General features: G+C 45.2%; 1 protein-coding gene across 3 annotated transcripts in view; it reads left to right on the top strand.

Annotated features, from left to right (window-relative positions):
- Positions 1–2,574: 2,574 nt before the first annotated feature.
- PIAS4 (protein inhibitor of activated STAT 4) overlaps positions 2,575–13,788 on the top strand; it is a 42,981-nt gene continuing 31,767 nt past the window's right edge. Inside the window, exon 1 of one of the 3 annotated variants that reach the window (XM_066635055.1) lies at positions 2,575–2,675. In XM_066635055.1, coding sequence (XP_066491152.1) covers positions 2,649–2,675 — 27 coding nt within the window. In that variant the 5' untranslated portion in view covers positions 2,575–2,648. Of the gene's footprint in view, positions 2,680–4,833; positions 4,917–13,788 lie in introns of those variants that run through there. The other 2 variants (XM_066635056.1, XM_066635057.1) reach the window with 2 other exon arrangements.

The following is a 13,788-nucleotide window of genomic DNA, read 5'->3' as shown; positions in this document are numbered from 1 at the left end:
GATAAGGTGAACCATCAGTTGAAGATCAAATCCAAAAATGCAGACTGCAATGGTTTGGCCACATCTGCAGAATGAACACCAGTGAGCTGTCACAGATGCTCCTCTGGCAAGAGTGACCTCCCTACTAGAGCTCAAACACATCAAGGGAGATCTAAGGAACCAGTGACTGACCATCAACAAGGTTAGAAATATTGCCAACAATCACCAAGAAATCTGCCACTCTTGGCAAGAGTGGAAATGTATCCTGAATGACACACGAATCCCAGTAGCACCTACAGCAGTGTATTGGTTGAGAGGATGACCTGCTCCCCAAATGCCAGCTATGGACTGAAGAAGAAGCTAGGCTCCCCACAGAACCCCAGTTGCAGCCTGGGATCCTTCTGGATCCACAGCTATCCCTGGATTGCCAGGTGAAGGCTATGGGGGGGGGGCGGATGACTTTGCCCAATTCCAGCTGTCAGACTGGCTACAACTGTACCTGACTCAGGGCCCAATCCTATCCAATTTTCCAGTGCTGGTGCAGCCGGGTTAATGGAGTGTGCGCTGCATCGTTTGGTGGGGAGGCAGTCCTCAAGGTAAGGAAACATTTGTTCCCTTACCTCAGTGCTGCATTGCTACTGCACCAGTACAAGGAAAGTTGGATAGGATTGGGCCCTCAGTCAGATCTGGCTATAGTGGTCCATTCCTTAGTGACATCTCGTTTAGACTATTGTAACATGCTTTATTTGGAGCTGCCCTTGAAGATGGTCTGGAAGCTGCAGTTAGTGCAGAATGTAGTGATTCAGGTGGTCATTGTGCTCAGTGGTTTGAATCAGCTATGCTGTTGCTGTGGTGGCGGCACTGACTGCCCATTTAATTCCAAGCCCAATTCAACATGTTGGTGATTACCTTTAAAGCACTACATGGCACGGGACTGGGATATTTGAAGGACTACCTTCTCCCACATAATGCTGCTCATGCCCTACAGTCGTCAGATTCGGTCCTGCTTAGAGTACCATCGCCACATGAAGCCAAGAATGGTGGCAAGGTGCAGGGCCTTTTCTGTTTTGGCACCATCTCTATGAAACCAACTTCTAGAAGACTTGAGGACAGTCCCCTCTCAATATGGCTTCTGGCAAGATTTAAAAACACATTTAATTTGCTTGGCTTTTGAGGCGGGATGATTTCCCTAGTGATAACTTTTTTTAATTACTGTGTTTAGATTTAGTTACTTTGTACTACTTTTTTGGTTTTATTCTTGTTCTGTTAGATTTATTTATTTCATTTATTTATGGCATTTTTACCCCACCTTTCTCCCCAAGGCGGCTTACAAAAGTGCAGGTACAGAGAAAGTAAAATTCCAGTAAAAACAATTGTGCTATGACCTAACAATTCATAAAGCATTATAACAAACTTAAAAACAACCATAAAACATAATTACAACAGAAGAGCAACAGCAACACAAAGAAGGACAAACCTGTAAAAGGATATTAATTAAAAAGGCCAAGACTCAAAAGGCTTGTTTGAATAAAAAAGTTTTTATAAACTCCTTGTATCGTAATTAATTGATTTTCTTTTATTATTTTGATACATTTTATTATATTAACTGTATTTTGAGCTTTGGAAAAGAGGTTTATAAATCTTTTAAATAAATAATTAAAAAGGCTGTCTCAAAAAATGTTGTTTAACTGCATCTGACAGAGAAAACCTATGCATGTTTACTCAGAATTAACTTACTGTTTTCAATGGGGTTTACTCCTAAGGAAGCATAATGGGATTGCAATGAAGTGTGTAAATTTAGTTGTTAAATCTGCATATATTTGTACGATATGAAAAACAACAGTGTATATCACAGCAGGCCCTGTCTCCAAGCAGCGCTCCCTCCAGTAGAAAAGCAAGGACTTGCACATCCACAGCACTTACAATCCACAGCTTTACTTATACTGCCCTAACCCTACTTGTAAAAACTCTAACCCTAATTTAAATTGAAGATGAGTTGTATATAAATGGTTGCTGTTAATTGAGGGCACTGTTTAAAGAAGTCAGAAGGGTTTATTAACTGATTAATCCAACAGATCTATGGATTAACACTGCACCAGGGACATGCAGTTGGAAGGGAGGCAGAGTCTCCCCACTGGAGTCCTTCGAAAAGCACCGCCACATGGGAGGTGTGGAGCGGGGAGGCAGGTGAGGCAGAGCCTCCCCCCAGCATCCGTTTCCCTTCCCCACTCCCATCCCGTCAACGTTCTTTCTGTTCCTGTCCCTTTAAGAGCTCGGAGGGTGGGGAGGAGAAAGAAGAGCGTGTGGGTGTGGCCACAATCTCAGGCCGGTCCGTTGAGAGAAGCAAGCTCCCTGCCTGTGTTGCTTCCCCTTGAGTGCGCAGGCGCGGGAGGGGGGAACAGAGCGACAGCCTCATCAGTGTCGTGCGCATGCGCTTTCCCGCCTCGCTACGGGCGGCGGAGAGAGCCTGACAGGCTTAGCGGCGTCGACAGCGCTCTGCGCATGCGCTGCCCTCTCTCGTCAAGTGAAAGGGGAATCCAGCGCGCAGTCAGGATTGGCTAACCGCAGCGCCTTCGGGGGGGCCCTACTCAGACGCCATTGCTATCACGTGACCCTGGCGGCTCTCTTCCCTCCACCTGTCCCCGGCGCGTTGGACGCTGGAAGCCAAGATGGCGGCGGAGCTGGTGGAGGCGAAAGTGAGTGAGTGAAAGAGAGGAGGGAGTGGGAATGGGGAAGAAGGAGTCCCCCTCGCCATCCTCCCCGTAGAGGTGGCTGCATGTGCCTCACTCTGAGGGGGGGGTTACCTGAAAGGGGGCGGGGCTAAAGAACAGAAACGCCCCGCCCCCTGACCCCAATTGAGGGGGAGGAGGCCCCCACCCTGGCTCTTGTTCCGTTTGGCCCACCTGAGCCCCCTTCCCTGTTACTGTATATTTCTCCTGCAGACCCTTCGCCAACACTGACTGCCCCACCCCCAAGAAGCAGCCTCTCACTTCCCCTCCCACATTTGCTCTGTGGCCCCCCCCATAGATTTATTATTCCCACATTTTATTTTACTATGTTTCTGTCCTGCCATTTGGAAACTCCCCCTTGATGTGAGAAACTGCCCCCTAGGGACGTGTAGTGGGTGGGGAGGCAGGTGAGGCAGTGCCTTCCCACTGGAGTCCTTTGGAAAGTGCCACTGCCGTGTGAGGCACCCAGGCACCCACAACCCATGCACTCTGTGGGTGGAGAGACAGATGAGGCAGAGCCTCCACACTGGAGTCCTTCGAAAAGCGCCGCCATCATGTGAGGCGCCCAAGCACCTACAACCCATGCGCATTGTGGGTGGAGAGGCAGGTGAGGCAGAGCCTCCACACTGGAGTCCTCCAAAAAGCGCCGCCGTTGTGTGAGGCACCCAAGAGTCCACAATCTGTGCTCTGTGGGTGGGGCGGCAGGTGAGGCAGAGCCTCCCTACTGAAGTCCTTTGAAAAGTGCTGCCGCTGTGTGAGGCACCCAAGCACCTACAACCCATGCGGTCTGTGGGTGGGGAGTCAGTTGAAGGCAGAGCCTCCGTGCTGGAGTCCTTTGAAAAGTGCTGCCACCATGTGATGCTCCCAAGCACCCACAACCCACGTGTTCTGTGGGTGGGGAGACAGGTGAAAGCAGATCCTCCCCACTGGAGTCCTTTGGAAAGCACTGCTGCTGTGTGAAGCTCCCAAGCACCCACGACCCATGTCACTGGCAGACCTAGAGGGGGGCAAACGGGGCAAATGCCCCAAGCACTGACCCTCCAGGGGTTCCTCTGGACCCCCGCCCCCCCAGGAGGAGCATCCAGGAGCGCTGCAGAGAGGCAGCTTGCCTCGCCACCGACTGAACCGCCCCCCTCTCCTCCTCCTTTATAGGAGGATAGGAGACAGGCACCCTAGAGAGGCACTGACGCTCTAGGGCACGCATCTCCTCCTATAAAGGAGGGGGTGTGGCCCAGTTGGCGCCAAGATGCTGCCTGAGAGGCAGCTTCCCGCTGCCTCCCAGGAGCACTCCTGGGTGCCCCTGCTCCGCCTCTGAGGGCGTCCCTCCTCTGACTTTGGAGGAGACACGTGCCGCTTCCCAGCCCCCATGGAGCCTTCCACACAGCTTACAAGCGGAAGCAGCTTACCACTGGAAGCAGCTCCAGACTGGTACCCTGGAGATTCCCGTGGCATGGAATTCTCCGTGGGGGCCTCGGCTGCCTCCTCTGTTACCTCTTGTTTTCAAAGGGGGAACAGAGGAGGTAGCCGCACGGAAGTAATTGCGGTGACGTCATCATCACTGCAATTACTTCCAGGTCAGGTGCGCCTGGGGCAGAGAAGGGGGGCGAAACGGGGTGCGGAGGGGCGGAATACTGGGGGTTTACCTGGGCTCATTGACCCCCAGGAATGCCTCTGACCCATGTGCTCTGTGGGGGGGGAGGTAGGTGAAGGCAGAGCCTCCCCACAAGAGTCCTTTGAAAAGTGCTGCCACCATGTGAGGCTCACCCACCGCATATCCCTTCAAGTTGGCTTGTATGGTGATTTGTCAGAATAATTTTAGAGAACTGGTGTAGCTGTGTGGCTAAAAGACTGACCTGTGTATCAAGACTTTCCCTGTCTTGAGTCTCTGCCACAAATTCAGGAGTTACAGTGGCTCTCACTAAACCTGTCACCTCCTTTGCAGTGTGGGGATAATAACACTCACTTCCCTTACAGGGTGATTGTAAAGACTACTTCAGTATACAGGATGCATTATCAAAATGATGTGTTTTGCAAACTGAAAAAGTGCTTTTCAAATATTATCGTTGTCCATTTTTATAATAACCATAATTAAATTCTAGAGGGTCGTTGGGTCTGTCTTTTACAGAAAGAAGTCTTGTGGCATCTTGGAGCCTAACTGAGTTACTGTTCCAGAAGCTTTTATGGACTAGTAGAACTTATTTTGATTAGGTATATCAAGTGTTATCCCTAACTGTCATAACTGTTCGTATCTATAAACCAGTTTTCTCCAAAATGGAGACCACTTTGAGCCAGCAACGGTTTCTCCGGCACCTATGGCGCTTACTGTTCTGCTGGGGAGCCCCTGCAAAGCTCCTCCGTGTGCCCCCTGTCTTCACCGCGTCCACTCGCTTTTGTCTGAAAATCTGGGCGCAAAGCCTGCTGGGGTGTCGGAAGTAGGAAGCGGCTGGATGACTTGGGGTGGAAAGACTTGGGGTGCACAGAGGTGCTTTGCAGGGGCTCCACCATGGAAATGTAAGCGCTGTTCATGCAGATGAGGGCTTAGGTAGGGTGCTGGATTCAACCGGTAGGCCAGAGTCTGAAGAGCCCTGCTATAAACAATTCAATCACAACAGCAACCAAACAATTCTGTAGACATGGAGACTTTCCTATTGATAAACCATCAAATTCTAGGATTTTTGGAAGAAAGAGAGAATTTTTGGATATGTAAACCCAAACACCTTTGGCCTCAATCTTGAGGATAACACTTGGCATGTGCATATTCCACTATTCTTCTGAGAATTCTCCCACTCTCAGTATTCTTCAAACTGTCACCTACGCCTGGATTTAAATCACAACTGTATATTACTGATGATGAAGGAAGTGTCTAACTAAAAAGTTTTTAAATTCTCTTTTTTGTCATTCACTTGTTTACTCATGTGTGTGGTTAAAATGGGGGGGGGGGACAGTCACAGTGGACTCAAAAAGTTGTAGGAAATGCAAGAGTTAACTGTAGGTTTGTAATGTACCTATGCAAAGCTATAGGTCTGTTGAAGCTTCTGCCACAATAAAACTGTTTAATGTGTCACAAAGCTTTGTGTATGTTGACAGTTGGCATTGTTATTGGTACTGCTTAACTCATGGCAAAAGCTATGAGTAACTAATGATTTGAAAGCTCATGCTAAGCCAGTATGCTATACTAGCTTCTTTACAACATGCACCAATGTATAACCATTGGTGGTGGTGGTTATGACAATGAATTGATTTCTGTGATCGGAGAATAATATGACTGGTGTACTTTACAGGATGGTTGTAAGGATTGCAGAACATTGATATGTGCGGAGAACATCACAGACGGTATAAAAGCAACATATTATGATAGCAAACACATAGAAAATTTAGCATCTGAGGTGAAAATTAGTCCAACCTGATACTAGCAAAGATGGAGCAGAGCCCATTCTTTTCCCTAGCACCCACTGCATCCTTTGCATTTTCACTTACAATAAGGCTCTGTCTTGTCTCTAGGCATGGGTCTATGGCAAGGAATTGGCACGGGTTGTGGGAAGGTTGAAGGAAAGGTTGCAGGTGGAGATGTAATTGGCAAGACCTTGGGTTAACTGAAGGATTCATAACAAGTCCTGTGCATGTTTACTCGGTAAATGCCATTGTGTTCAGTGGGGTTTCCTTCCAGTAAGCCTTTGAATGTGCATATGGTGGGATTGGAGGGGTGTCCCAGATTTGCTTGGGGGGGGGGCCCATTTTCCCTCCAATTTTCTTTTGTTAGGTGTTAGGTATAAATGAGTGCTACTGTTCTTTTTATATGTACACACACTAAGCTAAGCACTTGTAGTATCTGCTTCCCACCTCTGCCATGCCCTTTCTTGCCTGCTCTGTACCTGCTGCTTCTGACTTTTTCTTTTGGCCTTTGTCTCCACCCTACCATCTAATTTGCCTCTGTGCTATTCTAAGCAAGGGGAGCTTGGGAATGTGACTGTGAAATGGTGGGGTGTGACTGTGAAGCTTTGGTGAAATTTTAGGAAACAGCTCTGGTAGGTTTATCTCCTGGGGGCCTGTCAAACTTTGCACACTCTATGCGTCATAATAAGTGAAGCTATGACCTATTTTTCTTAATTAGTTAAAAGGAGAATAGACTTTCAGAGCTGTTTTCATAATTCTCGTATCTAATGCTTCATATAACACTTTCTTCCTTAAGTGCACTTTGTCTATCTGTCTTGTTCTTCGAAGTGTATAAGATAAGCTGATATTTTGATCTTTGTAGGGCAGAGCAAGTTTCCAATTCCCATATTTTAAAGTACATGGCAGACAGAGGGTGCAATCCTAACCCCTTATGTCAGTGCTTTCCAGCCAATGGGACATGTGCTGCATCCTGCAGTTGGGTGTCACTCATGGAGGCCTCCTCAAAGTAAGGGAATGTTTGTTCCCTTACCTAAAAGCTGCATTGCCCTTAGGATTGCACCCAAAGAAAAACAAAGGAGCAAGTGGATGTCAGTTCCACCTCCTGTTAGGTCATCCCCTGGGACAGTGGCCTGATGAGTGAGCAAGTCTGCCCTGTAAGCATCTATAGGGGTTCAAGAAGCATAATGTGGTCTACTATGAGGCCTTCTTTACATAATAATAATAATAATAGTATTTATATACCGCTTTTCAGCAAAAAGTTCACAAAGTGCTTTACAGAGAAAATCAAATATCGAATGGCTCCCTGTCCTAAAAGGGCTCACAATCTAAAAAGATGCAAAAGAACACCAGCAGACAGGTATGGCTGGGTTTACTTGTAATTCACTCCAGTTAAGTGGCTGACAGACTAAATTTCCACCAAACATCTTTCAAGTTCTAGTGCGGGCTCTGGCCCTAACACAGAAAAGAAACCTCAAATTCACTGTTCTTAATTATACTTAGTATTTATATAGCGCTTTAGAGTATGCAAATTGTTTCATAAACTCTTACCTTGCATGATTGGCCCCAGGATGCTGTATCAAGGAGGGATGCTGTATCCCCAGGAGGGATGTATCAGCAAGTTTAATTCTATTAGTTTAGGACTCAGCTGAGACCAGGTGTTTATTCATTTTAGTTTATTCATTTTTAACAAGAGTTAAATTAGCATAGTAAAACTAGAAAAGTTGTGTTATTGCCAATTACTACTGCTGTGGTGCTTTTCATAATAATGGCAGACAAACCCTCTTGCATTTCATGGATTTTGTGCCTACTGTTTACAGCTCTTTTTCTATGCTTACATGTGTATGTTAAAGATGCCACACGACATGTATGTTTCCTGCAAGGTAAGTGTTGTCCCCACATTGCAGTTTTTTGAGATTCTGGATACTTATGCTGTTGGTACCTAAGGCTACCCAATGTGTTTGTGGGTGTGATGAAATTCTCAATCAAGACTTGTACTTTCAGCTGCTATGCTTTGGTTTCTAAGTACATATGTGACAATGGTTTACCAACATTGTTTTTTCACAGTTAATTTCAACCATTTTTGGGTTCATCTAATGTAAATGCCATGTTTTGCCTCTTTCTCATGTTTGAGTTAATCATGTATGGCCATAGGATTCTTTCAGGTTTCAAGGGGCAAGAATTGGATATTAAGGAACTGGCTTCATGTATTTAAGTTGCCAGCCTTTTGAGGTTTCATCTTAGTTGTTTTTGGCTCTTGGGTGATAAAGAGCCTGGGATTTTTCAGGTCTTTTGGAGTACTTATAGGAAGTATGAGCAGCTTGTGACTCAGCAAGCAAATGCAGGTGGCCAGCTGCATATGGAAGCCCACCAGGGGCTTAGTAAACGTCCTGTTTTTTGTTGCCTGGCAGAGGCTGTAGAATTACAAAGCTGTTGAGCACTTGGCAAGCTGCAGTACATGGCTAGTGGACTGCATTCAGCTTTCTGGTTTCAGAATTCTGTCAAGAAGATATCCAGAGGCAAAGGAAAACTGAGCCCCAGTTGTAGACAATACAACATTTTGTCAAATGCAACAAACTCAACTTGCGATCTGGAAGTGCTGCAGCTTGGTTTTTCTGCCTGGCTCTAAATGTTGCTTCACTTGCCCTTCTCTTCTTTGGGAATTAGGCTACAGGGGACCAGTAGCCTTTCCAGGGGTTTTCTAGCTCTCCTCTGCCTTGCTCTGCCCATGGAACATGTGGCAGTTATGCAGGTTATCTGCTTAAGAAATGGGATGCTCTGGGTGGGTCTCTCTCATTGAGGGCCAGTCATGGGGTTGAAGACCTGCTCTCTTTCCCAGAATTTTATATAGGAGGGGTGTGCAGACTCAGTCCATGGTGGGAAAATGCTTTTTAAAGCCTCATTTGAAAGTATGGCCTGTCTTTTCTTGCTCTCCAGACACCAGTGGGTATCTGTAAGAGGAAAAGCAAAAGTGTTTTAGTGCAGTAGTTTAGCTTCAGGTACTGGAAGCCTAATACACTTCCAGCTGTAAACTGTGTGTTTAGGCTGGAAATTGTATACATGTGTAAGTTTGTAAATCTCCTGGTAGAGTCTCTCACACAGCTCATACAAAACACGTAGACTTGCACTGAAGTCTGTGGGGCTACTCATAAATAGTTGGCATAATACTATCAAATTTGGGACCCACCATATTGGGATATTCCGCAAACATACGTTTCTAAAGAATACTAGCTGTGCCAGCTAGATGGATTCCCGGCATTTGCACTGTTCATGATGAATTTCCTCATTCCCAGCCATATAATTATTAATTATATTTTTCGCTCCATAAGATGCACTCCCCCCCCCCCCAAAAAAAAGTGGGGGGAAAAGTGTGTGCGTCTTACGGAGCGAATACTGCCAAAAAAAAAAAACTCCGCCCCTGGCCCCGCCCCCTGCCTGCTCGATCTGCTCTGCTTCCCAGTCAGAAGCTACTCAGAAGTAAGTCTCAGAGTCAGTGGGGCTCACTCCCAGGAAAGCGTGGGTGGGGTGGCAGTCTCACTGCCCAATCCTGTGCATGCCTACTCTGAAGTAAGTCCCATTAGAGTTAGGGGGGCTTACTCCCAGGAAAGCCTCTCTCTCCCCCCCCAAGCCTGGAGCATCACAGCCTCCCTTCCCCCCCCCCACCCCAAGCCTGGAGCATCACAACTTCTCTGCAACACAATCACTTTCCCCCCTCTCTCACACACACAGGCTGCCCCCTTCTCTTACACACACAGATGCTCTGCCCCCCCCCACACACTCACTCACACAGCAGGGGAGGGGCGCTTTCACTCACCTCATCCAGCATCTGAATGTAAGCCCCCCCATCACAAAGAAAAAACTGTCTCCTTGGTCAGAATGCCAGTGTTTGCTTATTGCACAAGCCCCAGGTAAGGCTCAGTTCTCACCATAAATCCAGAGGTTTGTTGTGTCTTGAGAATTCAAGTTGTGGTTGGACTTTCCACTTGTTCATTTGTACTGGAATCATGGAAGAACTGGCGAGGAGGTAGATGTGGTGTCAGCAGTGGCCCCTTTAAGGGTAAGGCCTGGGCATTCAGCAGAGTGTGCTGCACAGCTGCAGCCACTGGAAGGCAATAGGGCCCTCAGGGATATAAGGAGTACCTGAGGCAGAAAGGGTTTGTGGGTTTTGAAGGAGCGTAGGTTGGAGGTAGGAGAGGAGACTGACTGGGTTTATTGAACTTGGAATCTGACTGTGGATTGTGACTGACCTTGGACTGTAATTTGGCTTATTGGTTCTGGACTCTGATTTGGCAACTCTGATTGATGGAACTGATTTATTTGGCATCTGATTTACTGGAACTGGACTCACTTTTGCTTGCTGCACTGGTGAGTTGCACAAGGGGGACTGATCAGCCTTAAGCGGGCACAAGGCCCAGTGGATTGGGATTTGGCAGAACATCATTGTAGCAGAAAGATAATGTGATCCCCTATTTGTGTGCACCTGCTTTTGTGAGCTTCATAAATTCTAACTCTAGCGATGAGTTCTTGGGGTTTCCAGAAAACTAGAGTACTCAAACCTTTAAGTCTCTCCATTTGTTAATGACAGTGATAATGGTTCTTAATGCCACTATTGACTGCTGTTCACTTTACATGGTTCAAATGTTATTCTGTTACAGTTTATTAAATATTTTATTACACTATTTGGTTCAGAATATTTTTTTTCCTGTTTTCGACTTCTAAAAACTAGGTGCGTCTTATGGTCAGGTGCGTCTTATGGAGCGAAAAATACGGCACTTGATTTTGTCTGTAAACTGCTTTGTGAACTTTTTTGTTGAAAAGTGGTATATAAATTTTGTGGATAGAATGTTCTTTGCTCTCTCGCAAAGAACCACTAGAACCAGGAGTCATCCACTAAAATTGAGTGCCAGGAGAGACAGAAGAGACAAAAGAAAACGTTTCTTTACCCAGTGTGTAATTAGTCTGTGGAACTCCTTTCCTCAGGATGTGGTGATGGCATCTGGCCTAAATGTTGTTAAACGGGGTTTAAATAGATTTCTAGACAAAAAATCCATCACAGATTACAAGCCTCCTGGTTTTAGAACTAGGCTACATCAGAATGCCAGGTGCAAGGGAGTGGAAACAGGATGTAGGTCTTTTGTTGTCGTGTGCTCCCTGAGTCATCTGGTGAGCCACTGTGAGATACAGAAAGCTCGACTAGATGGGCCTTTGGCCAGATCCAGCAGGGCTCTTCATATGTTCTTGGATTTTGAGGTCACCTGGTGAAATGTCTTCTGAATCTGTTGTCAGACTTCTTCATGTTAATGCTCAATTGCTGTCTCCTTGGATCTTAGATAGTGTTGCACTTGACATGACATTGATGAAAAACTGGGGCAAAAATGTGTTGAAGCAGTTTGTGGGGAAGGAACCATTCTCTGGCATGTTGCCGCAGTCTAACCCAGTGCTTTCCATATTTTTTTGACTGTGAACCTAAATACAGTTTTTCTCTCAGTTCGTTGACCCATGGAGTAGGTATGTATTAATAACCATGAACATTGTCTTCTCACAACCCTCAGGAACATCTGTGTGACTCTCATTTAGAAACTACTGGTCTAACCCTTTGTTGCTTCTGTACCGGTCCTGCGTTCCCCCTGGGATTTGTAGTTAGGAGGGTTTATTGTGCATTCTCTGCTAGAGATACCTAGCTGTGTCATTACAAGCTTCAGGACTTTCTGAGGAGTAAAAATGGCTGTTAAATCACTTTAAGCCTCTAGTGTAGTGTAATCCTACATGTGTAAACATGAGTTACAGTTTGTGTGTATATGTGCATGCGTGTCCATGTGTGTGTTGCAATGATGCCATCTGTGAAGAGCAATGTATTCAGGCAGGGAGATAATAGTGGCAAGGACTAGCAAAACACTAAAGCCCCATTCCTGACCATTGGAGCCTTTTCCTGGCTGTTACGGTGGGGCCTTTCATAGACCAGAGTTTCATGGCTGAGAAAGTGCCACCTATGGTGCCCTGGTGTTTAATGGCAGTGTCTAAGGATTTGAAACATGACCAGTGTCTTAAGTGGAAGTTTGTTCCCAAGGAATTGAAGGTGATGTTCAAAATTTGAAGAACCTAAAGAATTAAAATCAAGATGGTTTCAATTGCCACAAAACAAGACTCATTTAAATAATGTACTGTTTGTAATTCTCTGTTTGTAAATGCACTGTTAGTATTTTTGTTGTTCAGGGCAAATTACAGTTACTGTTTGATTGCTGTAGTATAACCATTGTAACAAGTTGTAAGCCAATGTATTTTAAAACTTATGCAACCCATGTGTAGAGGTGTTTGAAAACAGTGTTATTTTTTCTCAGAAGTAAGCCCATTGTATTCAGTACAATGTAATCCTTTCAACTCCCCAGAAACAAACACACCTCTGCTTATGTGTCTTGTGCATGCAGAATTATATCATCTTAGTGACAAAGGGGTAACTTTGAAATTGATTTCTCTTTTGCTCTTTCTCTACACATCTGAGGACTATAAACAGCATCGCTGCCTGGAAGATGAAGTACCCAGAAGCCAGGGCTGGTACTTACTGGTTTGTCCAAAAGATGGGAAATAGATGCTGCTTAGTTGATAGCATTGTAAATATGCATAACTTGAAAAATGCTCACCTTCCAGAGGTCACATAGTTGCAGAGCATAAAATAGGAGGAAAGATAACCCCAACAGCTTCTGTGGGTGGCTGTGGTGATATACAGGATGGCATCTTCTGGCTTCTAGTATCAACTTTTTAGGCTCTAGGTCCAATAGGAAGCCCACAGTAATATAGTACTTGATCTATTGAGATATTTTTAATACTTGACTTCAAGTCAGAAGTATTTTCCCCTATGGTTCATTCTTTTACACCAAGTAGCCCCCTTAAGTTAATGTGTTTTGATAGAAGGTTATGGATTAAGTTTCAATAAACTTTAATAAGTTTAACTGAGTGTTGACTTCAATATGTCTATTTTAAAGTTAGTTAACATTTGAAACATGTTTATTTTATAAACAGTTGGTGTAGTTGAAGTCAACTGTATATAGATGAACTGATTATAATGTTAAAAAAAAATTCCGTCCACCCTGATTGATGATGATAAAGGGTATTGTGGGTGGATGGAGCTCTGTCAGCCAGTTCTTACAAATCAGATTATAAATTATAATGAAAAAAGAAAAGCATACTTCACAAAATGCAGAACTGTTTACTGTCCTGTATATCAAAAATACCTGCTAACCAGAATTAAGACGTGAATACCAAGTGCAGAAGTGGAGAGATGGGTGAAAAACTTCATTCAGTGGGAAAATCAAGACTTTCCAGAGCCCTCTTTATTTGAGAAGATCTTTACTGTGTTTAAAAATAATTTTTTGAATGCCTGGCAACACAGAAATCAAATTCTAGCATCATGCAGTTGTTTGCTTCAAAGAGTTCTTTCTTATGCAGTGGCCCTACCCTGAATATGTGTTCACACAATCCTCGCACATGTGTGGGAGGATGTGATAGTATTCTGGAAAGAACCCCCTCATGCGTGGAGTTTGATAATGCAAGCAGAAGATGTGAACAGTGCTCTAATGTCTCATTGAAAAGCATTCATGTTCTGTGTCCCTGCTAGTCATGCAAAGCCTAGCTGGATATATTCATTAGTGGCACGTTTTTGACTTCAAAGTTTCTTTCTCTTCCCCTCCCACCT

Source organism: Tiliqua scincoides, chromosome 8 (genome assembly GCF_035046505.1).
Source record: "Tiliqua scincoides isolate rTilSci1 chromosome 8, rTilSci1.hap2, whole genome shotgun sequence".
Taxonomy (NCBI): Eukaryota; Metazoa; Chordata; class Lepidosauria; order Squamata; family Scincidae; genus Tiliqua; species Tiliqua scincoides.
Note: the sequence above shows the minus strand (reverse complement) of the source record. Positions and strands in the feature narration are given on the sequence as shown.